At 55.3% G+C, this 17506-nt stretch overlaps 1 protein-coding gene across 2 annotated transcripts; it reads left to right on the top strand.

Annotated features, from left to right (window-relative positions):
* Positions 1-139: 139 nt before the first annotated feature.
* Nlgn2 (neuroligin 2) lies at positions 140-16884 on the top strand. Of its 2 annotated transcripts, XM_090349684.1 has the most exons (8): positions 141-805; positions 3408-4108; positions 8509-8559; positions 10594-10743; positions 11081-11266; positions 11379-11571; positions 12190-12786; positions 13909-16884. In XM_090349684.1, the coding sequence occupies exons 2-8, from the start codon at positions 3652-3654 to the stop codon at positions 14780-14782; spliced, it is 2508 nt and encodes an 835-aa protein (XP_090205810.1). In that variant the 5' UTR covers positions 141-805; positions 3408-3651; the 3' UTR covers positions 14783-16884. The 2 variants fall into 2 exon arrangements, with proteins under 2 accessions (XP_090205811.1, XP_090205810.1); XM_090349685.1 differs by lacking the exon at positions 8509-8559 and having other exon boundaries at positions 140-805.
* The last annotated feature ends 622 nt before the right edge of the window (positions 16885-17506 follow it).

The raw sequence follows: 17506 nt of genomic DNA, 5'->3' as shown, positions 1-17506 counted from the left end.
AGGCGGGTGCGAACGAGGGGTGTGCGCCGCTCTCTCGGCGGGGGGCGGGGGAGGCGGCCGCGCGGTGACGCGCGGGGCTGCTGCGGCTGCTCCGCCGGCGGATCATCACTCTCTAGCTGGGATGGACGCGGGGCGGGCGGGCCCTGGCGCGCAGAACCAGGAGTCCGGGCCTCCTGGATGCTGAGCGTCCCCAGAAGCCTCCCCCCCACCCCCGCCTTCCTCCTAGGAGCAGCGCCGACCTCTGCCTTGTGGCTCTGGACACCGCTCCCGCCCTCCTCTGGCTCCTTGGACCTCCCCCTCCCGCCCGCCCTCGGGATCGACTAGATCCCTCCCCCTCCCCGAGGATTCCGGCTGGATCCTTGCCCCTACACCGCGGATCCTGCGCTCCGAGGCCCCGGGCCCCTGGGGATTGCCGTGGACTCCTCCTCCAGCACCCGATCCCTTAGGATCATCCGCCTGGACCGCCTTCTGGTCCCTCGAAGCCGGCACAAGAGCCACTGGATCTCCTGCCCAGTACTGTCTCGTTGCCCCCTCCTGGCTCTGCTGTCCCCACTGCGGGGTTCCCTGTTCTCGGGCTCCCCCTGACCTCATACCCTAGGCTCTCTTTTCCCGGGGATCGACTGGATCCCGGCCCCGCCCCCCCGGGGCTGGGGCGATCCCCCTCCCCCGCCGGGTGAGGCGCTGCGGGCGGGGGCTGGGCCTGCGGGGCCGCGGGGGCTCAGAGGCCGTCGCCCCCCTCCCGAAGCCCGTCCGCCCCCTACTCGGAGCCCTGGATGGAGGCACCACGGCCCCAGGGCTGAGCCAGGTAGGAGCTAAGTCAGGCTGGGGAGGGGGGTTGTGTGGCGGTCCACTGGGGTCTCCCTCCCCGTCTTCCTCCCTGCGCCCGGTTTCCCCGAGCCTGCTCTGTCTGCGTGTCTCCGCCTAGGGATGCTCTCGCCGTGTCTCTGCGTCTTGGTCTCTTTGTCTCTGCCTCTCTCCAGTCCATGAATGATCCTTTGAATGGGCCCACAGACCCCGTGTGTTCCCATCTCCCCCTCCCCCTCCTCCTCCCCTTCCCAGCCAAGCCATTTTCCCCACTGCGGGAAGGAGGGGGGGCTGCGGCCTGAGCCCCCATCCCTCAACTCTCCCCGACTGAGGAGTCAGGCCTGGACTGGAATGGAGAGAGCAAGGCGGCAGAAGGATGGGGAGAAGGAGGGGGAGGAAGATGTGGCAGAGATGGGGAGAGAAAATGGGGGAGACAGAGACATGGAAAGACAGGGGGGAGAGAGAGGGAGAGAGAGGGAGAGAGAGGGAGGGAGAGAGGGAGAGAGAGAGAGAGAGAGAGAGAGAGAGAGAGAGAGAGAGAGAGAGAGAGAGAGAGAGAGAGAGAGAGAGAGAGAAACTGGGGAAGGTATTTGGAGGAGAAAAAGATGAGGAGCACCAAGGAGAGAGATGTACAAGAGTGAAATGAAAAAGACTAAAGAGCGAGAGACTGAAGGCAAGAGCTGGAGCAAGCCGGAAAAAGCCAAGGAAAGATGCTCTGAGGGAGCTATGGAGAAGAGAAAGATGGGGGGGATACAGTGAGAGGGAAGGGGGCCTCCAGGGGGAGGGAATACGGGGGAGAAAGCTGGCCAGAGGAGAGGAGGCCAGGGGCCCAAAGTACCCTAAAGAAGAGGGGTGGCAAGCAGGCCCAGTTGATGGGGGGGGGAAGCAAGGTGGCTGAGCCCAGCCTGATATAAGAAGTGGAAATCCTAGGGGAGTAAACCCAGCTCACCCCACCTAGGTGATGGAAGACCAAAGCAGCTTAACCAGACCTAAAGAGGGGGAGGGCATGGTTGGGTGTGAGTGGTGAGGATTCCTGTGTCCTCATCTCTGGAATAAATTGACACCTGCAGAGAGCCACCCGCGGGCTGGCGCCTGGCTCTGAAAACCCCGTGTCAGCAAACAGCTCTGGCGGCTGGTTTTGGGGAGGGGGGGCAGTGGGGGCTTGTTGAAATGGCCTGGGTGTCTGCCCCTTTTGTCTGATCTCTTCCCTGTCCTGCCCCTGCTGCCCTGAGCTACCCAGGCTTCAGAGCAGCAAAGGTGGCAGAGCTGGCAAGGGGAAGGGGGGAGTGAATGGATGGGATGGGCTGGATTAAGAAGAAAGCTTAAGGATGCCCCCAGTACCTAGGTCAAAATGCTATGCAAAGAAGAGGTGTTGGGGGTTCAAGCCTGTGGAGTGGGAGGGGGTACTTAGTAGGCTCATTTGCTGCCTTATTTGAGCCCTTTTCCCCAGCTAAAGGTCTGGTCACTAGAGCTTGGGGCTATGATTAGTTAAGAACGGGGTGGTGGGGAGGTGAAAGGTAGAGGTTTTTTTTTTTAATGGTTCTCTGTACCCCTAGGTTCCCCTTTCATCTACATATATACTTCTTCCTCTGTGCTAAGATTGGGGAAATTCAAGCATTCTGCCTTATGCCTCTGCCCTTTCCCTCATGCCCTAAGTGGACCCCACAACCAACACAGCCCTTTCCCCTTTTTCTCTAGACGCCCCCCCCCCTTTCCAGGGTTAAAGCTGCAGCCCGTTGCCGAGGTAACATTGCAGGGCAGCATCCCGTCGCCCAGCAACCGGCTGCAGGATCACGCATCTGTCCCCGGATTTGCCCCTTCGGCATCCCCTCCCTACTCTAACTCCTGCCTGTAAGCACCCCAACTTCCGAGGAAGGAAATAGAAAGGCCTGAGGAGGAAGGGGGTCCCAGGTTGCACAAATCCTTAGGGAATGGTATGTTGAAGGGAAGAGAAGGTGCTGGATTAGTACAGTCCAAAGAAAGGCCCCAGTCTGGCCTGGGGTGGGGGTTCAGCACCATGAAATTACAGCTCAGGAGTAATTAACACGTATAAACAAACCCGCCACTTCCTGCTAATTAATGACTTGGTATTTTTATTTTTCTCTTCCTTGTCTATCTCATTCCCTCTCCCAAGGAGGTGGGGACTCTTGTGCCCCTGGGGAGAGCCTAGCTTTGTCAGGGATAAAGAAGCTGGGAATGCTAGCATACCCAAGGCCCTGGGTTTGATCCCCCAGCACACCACAAAAATAAATAAATAAGTAAATAGTTACAAATAAATTAGCAAGGGTAGCATTAGGCTTAGGGTGCTCACCTCTCTCCTGTCTTGGTATTTGCTACATCCCACTCCCATTCCTCAACCAACCTGGGTCTCTGTTGGGGGGGGAGGTGGCAGGGGGGAGGCACTGGGGGAGGGAGGGAGGAGTGGAAGAACGGAACCACTTGGTCTGAAATCCAAGTCACTAACCACTTGTCTCTTCTGTTTTCCCCACCCCTTACTGTCCGTCCCATCCAACTTCCCTTCCCTTCTCCTACCTTTCTGTATCCGTCCGTCCTGTCTGTCTGTCTCTTGCACACCCTGCCCTTCGGCACTCTGCCTCCCGCAGGTCGGGCCTGCCTGCACCATCTCGGGCCTCCTTCCCTTTCCCCACCCCTTGCCCCCTCCATGGAGAGGAACAGACCTGTTCCCCGTCCAGTCTAACCTAGGTCCCCACCAGCCCCCCTCCTCCTTCCTGTTCCCCGCCCCCTCCTCCCTCCTGGGGCGAGGGGGGCCTCCCTCCCTCTCCCCCCCCTTCTCTCTCTCTCCGAGGGGGGGGGTCCCGGGGAGGGAGGGGGGGGTCCCCGATCAGCATGTGGCTCCTGGCGCTGTGTCTGGTGGGGCTGGCTGGGGCTCAACGGGGGGGAGGGGGTCCCGGCGGCGGCGCCCCCGGCGGCCCGGGCCCGGGGCTGGGCAGCCTCGGGGAGGAGCGCTTCCCGGTGGTGAACACGGCCTACGGGCGAGTGCGCGGAGTGCGGCGCGAGCTCAACAACGAGATCCTGGGCCCCGTCGTGCAGTTCCTGGGCGTGCCCTACGCCACGCCGCCCCTGGGTGCCCGCCGCTTCCAGCCGCCTGAGGCGCCGGCCTCGTGGCCCGGCGTGCGCAACGCCACCACCCTGCCGCCCGCCTGCCCGCAGAACCTCCACGGGGCCCTCCCGGCCATCATGCTACCTGTGTGGTTCACCGACAACTTGGAGGCGGCCGCTACCTATGTCCAGAACCAGAGCGAGGACTGCCTGTACCTCAACCTCTACGTGCCCACCGAGGACGGTAAGGGCGCGGGCACGAGGCCGGGGCCCCCGTGGACACCGCCCACACGCGCGCACGCACACCCTCGGGCGCTGCACCGGCGCCCCGCCCCGGGCCGGCCTGGGGGGAGCAGAAAGCCCCTGCAGTCTCCGCACTTCCTCCGAGGACGGTAAGGGCGCTTGCCAGGCAGCCAAAGGAGCCGCTCAGACAGCCATCCTCGCCAGGTCCTTGTGCCCTGGAGACTATGGTAAGGGTAAGCAGGCACTAGGCCCACTCGCCCTCTTTCCACGGAAGCACGCAGCCAGCCCCTCACATCTCTGGGTGTTCTGATGGTGGTTCCATCGCCTGCCCTATGCCCGCTCCAGCCTTGCCCCAGCTCTCCCTTCTAAACTTGAGTTGGACATACTCACCCACTGTAGCCACATTCCTGAGCTAGCTAAGCAGACATCAGGCCATCCTCTGGGGGCCGGGGCAGAGCCCCTGAACTAAGCTGAATGCCTTTGTTGATGGTATTCATTCCCTCCTTCCTTTTCTATCTCTGTATAAGAGGGTTTTTTTTTTTGTTTTTTCATCGGTCAGGCCTGGGTGCTGTCCCTGAGCTTTCTGGCTCAAGGCTAGTGCTCTACCACATTGAGCCACAGTGCCACGTTTGGTTTTCTGGTGGTTCATTGAGATGAGAGTCTCACAGACTTTCCTGCTCAGCTGGCTTCAAACTGAAATCCTCAGGTCTCAGCCTCCTGAGTGGCTAGGATTAACAGGCTGGCTGAGATTTCTATCTCCTATACAGAGATTCCGCCCTGAAGGGTCAGAGAAACTCCTTGCCACTGGCTCCTCCACTCCCAGCACACCCTGCCCATCCCTCGCAGAACATCTCCCTGGGGCTCTGAGCTACTGTTCTTGTTAATGAACTCCTGGCTACTACAGGACTTCTCTAAAGCTCCAGCTCACGCCTCCAGATAGTTCTCTACCCACCAACCTACAGAGTAAGATTAATCAGAACACCTTTCAGCTATCTACAACAGATTCTAACCACCCCCAAAACCTTCTTCATAAGCAGCCCCCACATTACCTTCTGATACACCATTTTACCATTACCAAAGCGTGCTGACACTCCACAGAGCCAGTCCACTGCTGCACCCTCCTTTCAGGCTGTCTCCAACAACCTTACATATGGACCCAAAACTCAAGTTCACACAGTAGAATAGAGTCTCCACTACTGAACACAGATCATGTTCCCAGCCGTGTACAGTACACCAACCGTGTGCTCTGACACCTCACAAGTCACAATTCTGAACACCTTCAGAGTACCCATGCTCTGGACTTCCTGAAATGGTAGGTATTCCATCACTCACACAGACCCTAAATATATTTCATACACCCCAGTAACACCAACTCACCCCCATACCTTCATAATCCTGAATGTGCACTATGCAGTACCCAACACCACTCCTTTCCACACATCAGTCACCCCAGAGGCTACCTGGAGATCATTTGTACTGTATTTCAGGCAGAGACTGCATACCTTTTTGACAGATAAATTCTTCAAGTATATCTACATCCCAAGCAGACCACACACCTTGACCACATCCCACACCTGCCTCCATTCAAACCACACACCCTGGCCACCTCCCTCACCTGCTTCCATTCAAACCACACACCCTGAGCCCCTCCCATGCAGACCACACACCCTGGGCCCCTCCCACACCTGCCTCCATGCAGACCACACACCTGGGCCCCTCCCACATCTGCCTCCCATGCAGACCACACACCCTGGGCCCCTCCCACACGTGCCTCCATGCAGACCACACACCCTGGGCCCCTCCCACACCTGCCTCCATGTAAACCACACATCCTGGGCCCCTCCCACACCTGCCTCCATGTAGACCACACACCCTGGGCCCCTCCCACACCTGCCTCCATGCAGACCACACACCCTGGGCCCCTCCCACACCTGCCTCCATGCAGACCACACACCTGGGCCCCTCCCACATCTGCCTCCCATGCAGACCACACACCCTGGGCCCCTCCCACACGTGCCTCCATGCAGACCACACACCCTGGGCCCCTCCCACACCTGCCTCCATGTAAACCACACATCCTGGGCCCCTCCCACACCTGCCTCCATGCAGACCACACACCCTGGGCCCCTCCCACACCTGCCTCCATGTAAACCACACATCCTGGGCCCCTCCCACACCTGCCTCAATGCAGACCACACACCTGGGCCCCTCCCACATCTGCCTCCCATGCAGACCACCCACACTGGGCCCCTCCCACATCTGTCTCCATGCAAACCACACATCCTCGCCCCTCCCACACCTGCCTCCATGCAGACCACCCACCCTGGGCCCCTCCCACATCTGTCTCCCATGCAAACCACACACCCTGGGCCCCTCCCACACCTGCCTCCCACAATTGAATTTGTGTGTGCTCACCTTGGTCCTAGGGCTTTGAAACTCAGAGCCTAGGTGCTATCCCAGACTTTTTTGTTGTGGTTCAAGGCTTGCACTCTACTGCTTGAGTCACTGCTCCACCTCCATCCACCTTTTTAGTAATTTATTGGAGATAAGAGTTTCACAGACTTTTCTACCTAGGCTGGTTTCAAAGATCTCAGCTTCCTAAATAGATAGGATTATAGACATAAACCACTGACTTTAAGCACCCTAATCTCCCATTTATCCTCCCCTTTTCCTTCACTCTCTCACCCCCTGCAAAAGAGCTCTCCACTCCAAGCTCCCTTCTACCCTCTCATAGGCCACCTATCACAGAACCCTCCCAGCTATGAGTTCTTCCCAGTACCCTACCCACACTCTCATCTCAACTCCACTTTTTTAGACTATGTCCCAATACTTTTACAAAGGCTCTTATGGACAGGTGAACCACCAACACTTCTCCCCACTGAACTGTCCATCCCAACACCTATTCAAATTGTCTGTCCCCTCCTAACACCTCCATACAAGTTGCCTGTCCCCTGCTTCCCTCCACACCTTCTGTATTTTTAACCATTGCATTTTGCAGACCTGCCTGGGGCCTGATTTAGGTGATCTCACTGACTCTTCACACCTGCTCTGGGAGGAAGAGGTTTTCACACACACACACACACACACACACACACACACACACACACACACACACCATATTCTCTCAAGCCTGCATACATCCTGCAGACTTCATCCCCATCTACATCATCTCACAAAGAGTCTATTCCCAACTGGTCCTTATAAGGGCCATCCTTGTCAGGGAAATCTTTCAGAGCTAGCCTGGGCCTTGCTGGCAAGGCCCATGCCTTCATGAAGCCTTCAGCCTGGAGACCTCCCCTGATGTCTTTGGGTTCCAGCTCTTCCCTGAACTGAAAGAAACCTGGTGCCAATCTCTGAGTCCAAAGGGGAGCCTTTCCACTGGACATGCTGTCCCTCTCAATACCTTTTCCAATGTGTGCACACACACCATGTATCACACTGGCCCAGGGCTCAGCTGCAGAATGAACCCCCATCAAGAGGGGCGGAGGTTTCTTTGACAGTGGAGTTGGGGAGGGGGTGGGTAAATTTGGTGAGAAGTTTACCATTATGGTGGGGGGAGAAAAGGAGGCCTGGGTAAGGGGTGAGGTTGGAGGGAGTGTGGGGGGGATAAGTTGGAGTGGAGGGCAAGACCTGATGACCCCTTTCCCTGCTTTGCCCATTCTGGGGGGGTGGGGTGATAAGCCAGGCCTGTGAGTATGGATGAAAGGGAAATGCCAGCAGGCAAGGCTGGGTAGGTGGGCAGCCGTAGCTGACCTACTCAACCTTTCAGTGAGGAGCAGAGGGCTTCTGGGGCCTGTGAGCAGTGGGGCTGGGGGAAGTTACCCCCAACCCCATTCTGCCCAGTGCCCTCCAGAGCCTTCTAGAGGGAAGCAGTCCTTTTTCTGCCTAGCCTCTCTCTACAGCCTGGGTGGGGCAGCAGGCAGCACTTGCCTGTCCCTTTGGGAAGTGGCCTGGGTGGCAAGCCAGCCTTGGTCTCCAGGGCCCCTCTCCTCCCACCCCCCACCCCGCTAACACCTTTTCATTTCCAGCAACTAGCAAATACACAATAAACCAAATTCTTTCCAGCCAAGAGTCCATATGTCTTAAGACAGGCCTCAGACCGCTCAGGCATCTTACCCTCAAAAACAAACAAACAAAAACCCCACAAAAACCCACCTTTTCTTTGGGGCATGACTTTTTCTGGGGAGGGGAACAAAACTGGGTTATAGAAACGTTTTTCTCTTTTCTTGGTTTCTTTTTCTTGCGAACAAATTTTGCTTTTTTTGGCTTATTTTTTCTGCCTCTCCCCACCCTCCCCTTTTCTGCTTTCTCTCCTCCCCTCCCCATCCACCACCTCCCCTGACCCCCCATCTTTCCCCACAAAATTGTCCTTTTTTCTCTGTTTTGTGTTCCCGGTCTTAGGTCCGCTCACAAAAAAACGTGAGGAGGCGACGCTCAATCCGCCAGACACAGGTAGATTTAAAAATCCCGCTGCTGCATGTGGTTGCTTATAAGAGGAATTTATGGCCCTGCCCCTAACTAAATGCCCCAAAGCCCCCAAGGCCCCTCAGTTGTTCTCCTAACTAAAAGAGAAGAAAAAAAAAAAGAAAAAATTTTAATTGGAAAAAAAGAAGTACGAAAACTTCAAACGAAATTTGAACAATGTTGGACCCATTAGCAAACCTGCAAGAAAACTATGGTGAACATATGGTGGAAATTGGAATATCAGAAGAAATTGACTAAAATATTTCAAATTTGAAATAAATTTGGACTGTTTTGAAACATGAAATGTACCATTTAGAAAAAAAATTAATTTGGAGAAACAGTACTATTTGGAAAAAAAAATGATTAAAGTTGGCAAATTGATGACACAATTGAAACATCAGAAATCAAAACGCCAGTCAGGTAGAAAATGCGAACATTTGAATCAAATCAAAACATTTGGAAATTTTTTAAAACAGGGCCCAATATCTTGAAGTTTCACCTCAAAATTTTGAAAAAAAAATGCAAAGAATTTTTTTCTTTTTTTTTTTTCCAACATGGAGCTTTTTATTTTTTCTTTTTTCTTTTCTTGTTGAAATCTGCCCCAGAGCTTCTTGCTTTTTGGTTGTTGTTTTTTTGTTTTTTGTTTTTTCTTTCTTTCTTTCTTCTTTCTTGATCTTGTTTTTTTGTTGTTGGTTTTGAATTCTTGTTGCCCCAGCCCCTCTTCCTGGAACCTTCCCTTTCTGACTCCCCTCCCCCACACTGGGAGAGGGGTGGTGGGAGGAGGGTGAGAAACCAAAGACATTTTAGCTCAGGGCTTTGGAGGGAAAGAGAGATTCCCGCTGGCAAATGCTGGGAAGTCAGGAACAAAGAGGATTTGGGGGTGACACATTTGGGATTGGCCACTTGGGAGCAGGAGACTACTTTAGGCCCCAAAAGACAGAGGCAGAAACTAGGTGGGAAGGGTCTAGGGCAATGTCCTAGGAATCCACTGGCTGGCCTTCTGGCTTGAAGGAGGGATGAGGGAAGTGGCCCAGGTGCTGAGGACCGGCTAAGCTGGGTCCAAACATAGCTCCTGTTGGAGCACCTAGGTGAGTCAGAGGTGGCAGGTGTTAAAGAAAGCCCAGGTGGTCCAGCCCTGATGCTGTGGCTGAATCACGAGTTCCAGTGGATGCAAAACTATAACCTTGGGGGTCCTGGCAGACTCTCTGAGACTCCCACCCTCTTTGGGAATTTGTCGCCCCTCAGTCCCTATCCAATCCTGAGAACAGTATGTGGGCCTACTATGTGTGGCAGTTATTAAAGGATCCTTGGGGAAGGGGTGAGCAGGGGAGTGATCCGGTGTTAGATCCAGAGCTCAGGCCAGTATATGGAGGGGGGCTGTCTAAGATTCAGAGCTCCACCCTGACTTCATTAGGCAGGCTCTTTCCCACCCTGCCTCCTCCTGCCACAGTAATTAGACTGGGGGTTGCCATGGTAACTAGGGAGGTGACCTAGAAAGGAATTAGGGCGGGGAAGAGACCAGGCCCCTAGGGACCCTAGGATTTGACACCCCTCACCCACAGACCAGGGTGCCATGTAGAGTCAGGGCCCAAGCATGAGTCTGAGGAAATGCCAGGACCCTCCCAGCACCTTCAGCCTCAGTGCCCTCTTGCTAGGACCAGGAGGGAGATTTACTGTGTGTGTGTGTGTGTGGAGGGGTCCTGGGCTCCAGCAGGCACCCTAAGGAGAGCTGCCTCCCATCCTGGCCTCGGTTGGGCTGCTTGGGAGGTCGGCCCAGCATCTAGTGATGTACTTGGGGTCCATGCTGGTGAGGTTTAGGAGGGACCTCCCTCCAGGGATAGTTGGGGAGGGAGGGAGGAAGGGGAATCCGGTCTTGCCCCCCCCAGGGATGGGAGTGACAAGTCCTCTGAGCTCCTGGCTGGTCTTCAGTAGGCCTGAGAGCTCTGGTATGTGGCTTCTGGTCTTGACTGTGTGTCCTTATCCCCAATCTCCTGGCCTACCTGCCACCCTCTCCTTACGCAGATATCCGGGACTCTGGGAAGAAGCCTGTGATGCTGTTCCTACATGGCGGCTCCTACATGGAGGGCACTGGAAACATGTTTGATGGCTCAGTCCTGGCTGCCTATGGCAATGTCATCGTAGCCACGCTCAACTACCGCCTTGGGGTGCTAGGTGAGGGTGGGTGGCCATCTTTGCAGGGGGAGGGGGAGGGGGAAGAGCCTAGGAGGCAGGCCTGTGGGAAGGGTTTCTTCAGGGGTGGGGAACTTTACCAAGAACCATTTGGATATGTATAACAACACTCCTGGACTTAGATTTATTGAACTTCAAGTCCTGCCTGGGGTTCCTTTGGCCAGGCCGGTCCAAATGATTCCAAGGGCCTCTATATACAGCCTGGGGTGCAGCTTTACTAAACTCAGTGGAATGGGTTTTAGGCTGGACTAAGGGACCCAGAAAGGGTGCAAGGGTACTGTTGACGCCTCCAGGGAGCCCCTTCTTTTTGTATCCCCAGGTTTTCTCAGCACTGGGGACCAGGCTGCAAAAGGCAACTATGGGCTCCTGGACCAGATCCAGGCTCTGCGCTGGCTCAGTGAAAACATTGCCCACTTTGGGGGTGACCCTGAGCGCATCACCATCTTTGGATCTGGGGCAGGGGCCTCCTGTGTCAACTTGCTGATCCTCTCCCACCACTCGGAAGGTACTGCAGCCTTTCTAGCCAGTCCCACTCTTCTCACAGCCCTGACCCTACCAAGTCCTTCCCCTTTTGGCTGATACTCATAACCTAGCCCCTTATCTGCCTGTCCCACCAGGGCTGTTCCAGAAGGCCATTGCCCAGAGTGGCACTGCCATTTCCAGCTGGTCTGTCAACTACCAGCCGCTCAAATACACACGGCTGCTGGCAGCCAAGGTGGGCTGTGACCGAGAGGATAGCACTGAAGCTGTGGAATGTCTGCGCCGGAAGCCATCCCGGGAACTGGTGGACCAGGATGTTCAGCCGGCCCGGTATGGGGGTGGGAGCGGCCTGGGTTTAAGCCTTCACTCTCCTTCCTGTTTCTAAGGAGGCTAAGGTGAAAGGTGACCACAGGCATTCCATGGGCAAAGAGATGTGGGCTTCAGGCCCATCGGGTGGCCTTCTTCTAGCAGCCTTCCTTCAGTAGAGGTGGCCACATAAGCCCAGGGTACCACGAAATGCTTCAGGAAGATTTTCAGGAAGGACAGGTGCCTTGAAGGACTCCTGGAGATTTGGGGGGATTTTGTTTGTTTGTTTGGTCAGTCATGGGGCTCAGGGCCTGAGCATTTGCCGTATCGGAGCTTTTTTCCTCAAAGCTAGTACTCTTACCACTTTTGAGCCACAGTACCACTTCCAGTTTTCTGGTGGCTAATTGGAGATGAGTCTCATGAACTTTCCTGCTTAGGCTGGCTTCAAACTATGATCCTCCGATCTCAGTCTCCTGAGTAGCTAGAATTATAGGCATGAACTACTAGTGCCTGGGTCTCTAGGAGGTTTTCAAGTAGGGGAGAAGGGTCTTTCAGGCAGAGGGCCTACATATGGGCTTAGTGAACCCTTGGGCTCAGAGGAGGCCAGTGAGCAGGTACTGAGAGCCTTCCCCTTCTCCCCAGCTACCATATTGCCTTTGGGCCCGTGGTGGATGGCGACGTGGTCCCTGATGACCCTGAGATCCTCATGCAGCAGGGAGAATTCCTCAACTACGACATGCTCATTGGTGTCAACCAGGGAGAGGGCCTCAAGTTCGTGGAGGATTCGGCAGAGAGTGAAGATGGTGTGTCCGCCAGTGCTTTCGACTTTACGGTCTCCAACTTTGTGGACAATTTATATGGTTACCCAGAGGGCAAGGATGTGCTTCGGGAGACCATCAAGTTCATGTACACAGACTGGGCGGACCGGGACAATGGCGAGATGCGACGGAAGACTCTGCTGGCACTTTTTACCGACCACCAATGGGTGGCCCCAGCCGTGGCCACCGCCAAGCTACATGCTGACTACCAATCCCCTGTCTACTTTTACACCTTCTATCACCACTGCCAGGCCGAGGGCCGGCCAGAGTGGGCAGACGCGGCTCATGGAGATGAGCTGCCCTATGTGTTTGGGGTGCCCATGGTGGGCGCCACCGACCTCTTCCCCTGCAACTTCTCCAAGAATGATGTCATGCTCAGCGCAGTGGTCATGACCTACTGGACCAACTTCGCCAAGACTGGGTGAGGGCCAGAGGGTCTGGGGGGGCACCCCTGCAGGTTCAAGTACCCTCACCATCCTTGGTTGTGGAGACCAACCAATACCACTGAACATCTTCTCTATACCAGGCCTGAGGTTGGAACTTGAGCAGAGGTCCCTGTCCTTTCTGTGGCTGGGCTCCCTTGGTGGCTTTGGCTTGGTGTCTAGCTCTGCTTCTTCTCTTGCTTCCTTACCCCACTGACTCCCACCTCCCACCAGTGCTCTGGCCTCGTCTGACCACTCTGATCTGTTTCCAAGGACTGTCTCTGTGCCTGAAGCTCACTGCCACCTCTTCCCTCTCCTCTCTGATCTGCTTACTTTTGGCCACCTCTGGTAGCTGGCTGTGAGCTATCTGTTGCTGGCTGTCTTTCATGTGTCTTTCTCTCTCTGTGCCTCTTTCTCAGTCTCAGCTTCTGTCTCACTAGGTATCTGTCTCTGTCCTCATCTCTGGTTTTCTCTGGCTGTTTGTCTTCCTCCCTCTTTGTCTCTCCAGCCTTGCCTCTGGAAATCTCTTTTGTCTTTTCATATCCTTGTCTATTTTTCTGCCTCTATGACTTTCCTGTAGCTGGTTTTCTTCTCTCTCTCTTTTCTCTATCTATCCCTTCCTCCTCCCTCCCTTTCTTCATTTTCTTTTCCTTTCCTTCTTTTTTTTTTTTTTCTTTTTCTTTTTTTCCAGTCCTGGGCTTGAGCTCAGGGCCTGAGCACTGTCCTTGGGCTTTCTCAAGGCTAGAGCTCTACCACTTGAGCCACAGCACCACTTCCGGCTTCTTTCTATGTATGTGGTACAGAGGGATGGAACCCAGGTCTTGGTGCATGCGAGGCAAGCACTCTACCACTAGGCCAAACTCCAGGCCAACCTTTCCTTTCTTTCTTAAAGCTAGCACTCTGCTGCTTGAGCCACACACTCTACTTCTTGGTTTCTGGTGCTCAATTGGAGATAAGAGTCTGACTGACTTTGAACTGGGGATCTTCAGATCTTCTGTGTAACTGACTTTCTCCCTATTTCCCCATCTCTCTGCCTCTCTGTCCATTCCTTCCCCTCTACTACCAACCTTCCTCTGGAGCCTCACCCTCACATTCCTCTTTTTGCTCTCCTGTACCTACAGTGACCCCAACCAGCCGGTGCCCCAGGACACCAAGTTCATCCACACCAAGCCCAACCGCTTCGAGGAGGTGGTATGGAGCAAGTTCAACAGCAAGGAGAAGCAGTACCTACACATCGGCCTGAAGCCTCGTGTGCGGGACAACTACCGTGCCAACAAGGTAGCCTTCTGGCTCGAGCTGGTGCCCCACCTGCACAACCTGCACACGGAGCTCTTCACCACCACCACGCGCCTGCCTCCCTATGCCACGCGCTGGCCGCCTCCCCCGCTTCCTGGTGCCCCAGGCACACGTCGGCCCCCACCGCCTGCCACCCTGCCACCTGAGCCTGAGCCTGAGCCAGGCCCAAGGGCCTACGACCGCTTCCCTGGGGATTCTCGAGACTACTCCACGGAGCTAAGTGTCACCGTGGCGGTGGGTGCCTCCCTCCTCTTCCTCAACATCCTGGCCTTTGCTGCCCTCTACTACAAGCGGGACCGGCGGCAGGAGCTACGGTGCCGGCGGCTCAGCCCGCCCGGAGGCTCCGGGTCAGGCATGCCCGGTGGGGGCCCCCTGCTTCCCGCTGCTGGCCGTGAGCTGCCCCCGGAAGAGGAGCTGGTTTCACTGCAGCTGAAGCGGGGTGGCGGCGTTGGGGTGGACCCTGTTGAGGCCCTACGCCCTGCCTGCCCACCCGACTACACCCTGGCCCTGCGCCGAGCACCAGACGATGTGCCTCTCTTGGCCCCGGGGGCCCTGACCCTGCTGCCCAGTGGCCTGGGGCCACCACCGCCACCACCCCCCCCTTCTCTCCATCCCTTTGGGCCCTTCCCTCCACCTCCCCCCGCCGCTACCAGCCACAACAACACGCTACCCCACCCCCACTCCACCACTCGGGTATAGGGGGCGGCTTGGGGAGGCCCTCCTCCCCTCCCCTACCCTCCCCTGCCCAGGCCACTCCAAGGCAGGGAGGAGGACATGGCATCGGGCGTGTCTCCTGTGGAGTTGTCCCACATCATCGATCAGCGTGAAGGTGGACATTGGATTCCTCACTGGGATGCTTGTTTTTTTGTTTTTGTTTTTCCCCCCATGCAGAGAGGCCCATTCTCTGGACCTGGACCTTTGAACCCCTGGGGGCTGTTTTTTGCCCTCTATTGGGATACCAGTCTTCAGTCTGTGGGAATAGGGAAGTGTTTTCCCATGTGGAGGCATGCTTTCCTCATGGGGGGGTGGTGTTTTCCCATGTGCAGGGTGAGGTGTTTCGGTTTGGTTTTGCCACCCTGGACACATGTTGGCCCTCTCGAAGAATTTCTGTGGGGATTTGTACCCCAGAATCCTATTCCCTCATGCCTTCTTCCCATTCCTCCTCCTCCTGTCCCCTCCCCACCCCCCCCCACCCCCGACCCTGGAAGTGATGTGATCACACAAAGTGACCCTTGGCCGCCAAACAACACAAGGTGGTGTCTGGGAGGCAGCAAGGAAATCACAGCCCCTCCCCCAACTCCCACTCTCCCCCCCACCCCACCCCCGCCCCCAGCCACTCCTGAAAAAGCATGTTTCTCCCCCACGGCACAAGTCAGATGAAGCACGTTCTCCCTGGGAGACCCTGGCCTTCCACAGACAACAGATACAGATTTCCTGCCAGGGAAAGGACGGAGATCTGTACATCCCGGTGCTGCCCGGAAACATTTCCCCATGGTCCAGGACACATTTCACTGAGTGGGAACATGTTGCATGTGGATGTGTGTTTCCCAGGCAGAGGGTCCCTCTCTCCCCAGCACTTCCCTGCGTCCCCCTTACCACCCCCTCTCGTGCCTCCAGCCCAGCACTCAATTCCTACTCACACAGCAAGTGGGAACAAGCTTCAAGTTGACAGAGCTGGGGGTATGGGGTGGAAGGGATGAACAAATTCTGAGATGCTGGATTGGAGGGCACAGGGTAGGAAAAGAGGGGGGCATGGCACATGCCACCCACAGAGGCCATGCATGTTTTACCAAAGCCCTCATGGGGCCAGAGGACAGACTTTTCCTTAGTCTTCAGATCATTGCTCATCTGTGCCAAACTGAATAGATATGTTTGGGGGAGGGAAAACCCTCAACATGTGCCAAGGATCTCCCCAGTCTTAGGGCAAGGCAGATAGAACACAGGGCAGGGGCATGTGGCAGCTAAGAAGGTTCCCCCCTCCCCGCGCCTGTGTCTTCTTACCTAGTTGCTCCCCATTCTCCTCCATCCCTGTTTCCCTCTTTAAAGCTGTCCCCCATCTCAGGGTCAGATCAACCCTCTCTCCTTCCATCCTTTAACCAGCCTACCCTCCCTGACAGCAGGGCTGAAGGAAAGGAGCAATGGGTGGAGGAGAGGAAAGGACCAGGAAAAAAAGGTTTCCCAGACAGGTTGGTTGGAGAATGAGGCCACCTGCACTAAGGAGCAGATGGAGGGGCTGTGAGGACAGGGTTTGTTGCAGATATCAGCAAGAAGAATTTGAAAGCAATGAAAAGCAACTTCCTGGAGGTTTGGTCCTCTGTGGAAAGAGGAAGTCAGGAAGGGTTTGCAATGGAAGCCAGGGAGCAAATGAATCCTCATGTGCTGTGTGGCTTCCTATGTAATGCTAGTGCCAGACTTGAGTCGGAGTAGAATGCTGTCTTTCACTGACACCCAGATCCACAGACTCTGGCCTTGAGTCCCACAACTTTGCCTCAACTGTCCTTTTCTCCCACTTCCACTCATGGAAAAATTCTTTTCTGGCCCTTCCCTCTACCCGGTCTAGTTCCTCTTTGAACAACCATGCCCTCCAAATGCTAGCGACCTGGGCTCTGAGCCCTGTAGGCAGATACCCCCAGTGAGGCATGGAGGGGGACTGGGGGACCCCAAGATACAGCCACGGACTCCAATGCCTAGCCCCTCCAGAACAATCCCATGTCCTTATCCCCATCCTTTGCGGCTCTGTACACATTTTTAAACCTGGCAAAAGATGAAGACAATATTGTAAATATAAAAGTTTAACTGTTGGTGTGTCTGCTGTTGTTAGAAGGCTGGTGGCATGGGGAAAGAGTACAATCCTCCTTCAGTGACTGAGGTCTAAGAGGAGGCAGAGTGAGTGCTGGGGTAAAGTAGACATGGTAATGGAAATGGTCTGGCAAATGAAGATCAAATGTACATGGCTGACTGGATGCCAGTGGCTCATGTCCATATTCAGGGCTGAGGTCTAAGGGTTGAAGTTCAAAGCCAGGCTGGACAGGAAAGTCCATGAGTCTATCTCCAGTTAACCACTAAAAAGCCAGGAGTGCAGTTGTGGCTCCAGCAGTAGAATGGAAAAGCTAAGAGATGGTGCCTAGGCCTGTGTTCAAGCCCCACTACCAGCACCAAAACAAAAACCCACACATAACCCAGGTGTGGTGACTTATACCTATAATCCTAGCTACTCAGGAGGCAGAGATCTGAGAATCTGGGTTCAAGGCCAGCCCAGGCACTAAAGTTAGTGAGATTCTTTTCTTCAATTAATCACCAGAAAACCAGAAGTAGCACTGGGCTCAGAGGGTAGGGGAGTAGCCTTGAGCTGAAGAGCTCAGGGACAGTGCCCAGAACCAGAGTTCAAACCCCACAACTGACCAAAAAAAAAAAAAAACAAAA

This window comes from Megascapheus bottae, chromosome 17, assembly GCF_031878675.1.
Source record: "Megascapheus bottae isolate mThoBot1 chromosome 17, mThoBot2.hap1, whole genome shotgun sequence".
In the NCBI taxonomy this organism is placed as follows: domain Eukaryota; kingdom Metazoa; phylum Chordata; class Mammalia; order Rodentia; family Geomyidae; genus Megascapheus; species Megascapheus bottae.
This window is presented reverse-complemented; position numbering and strand designations above follow the sequence as displayed.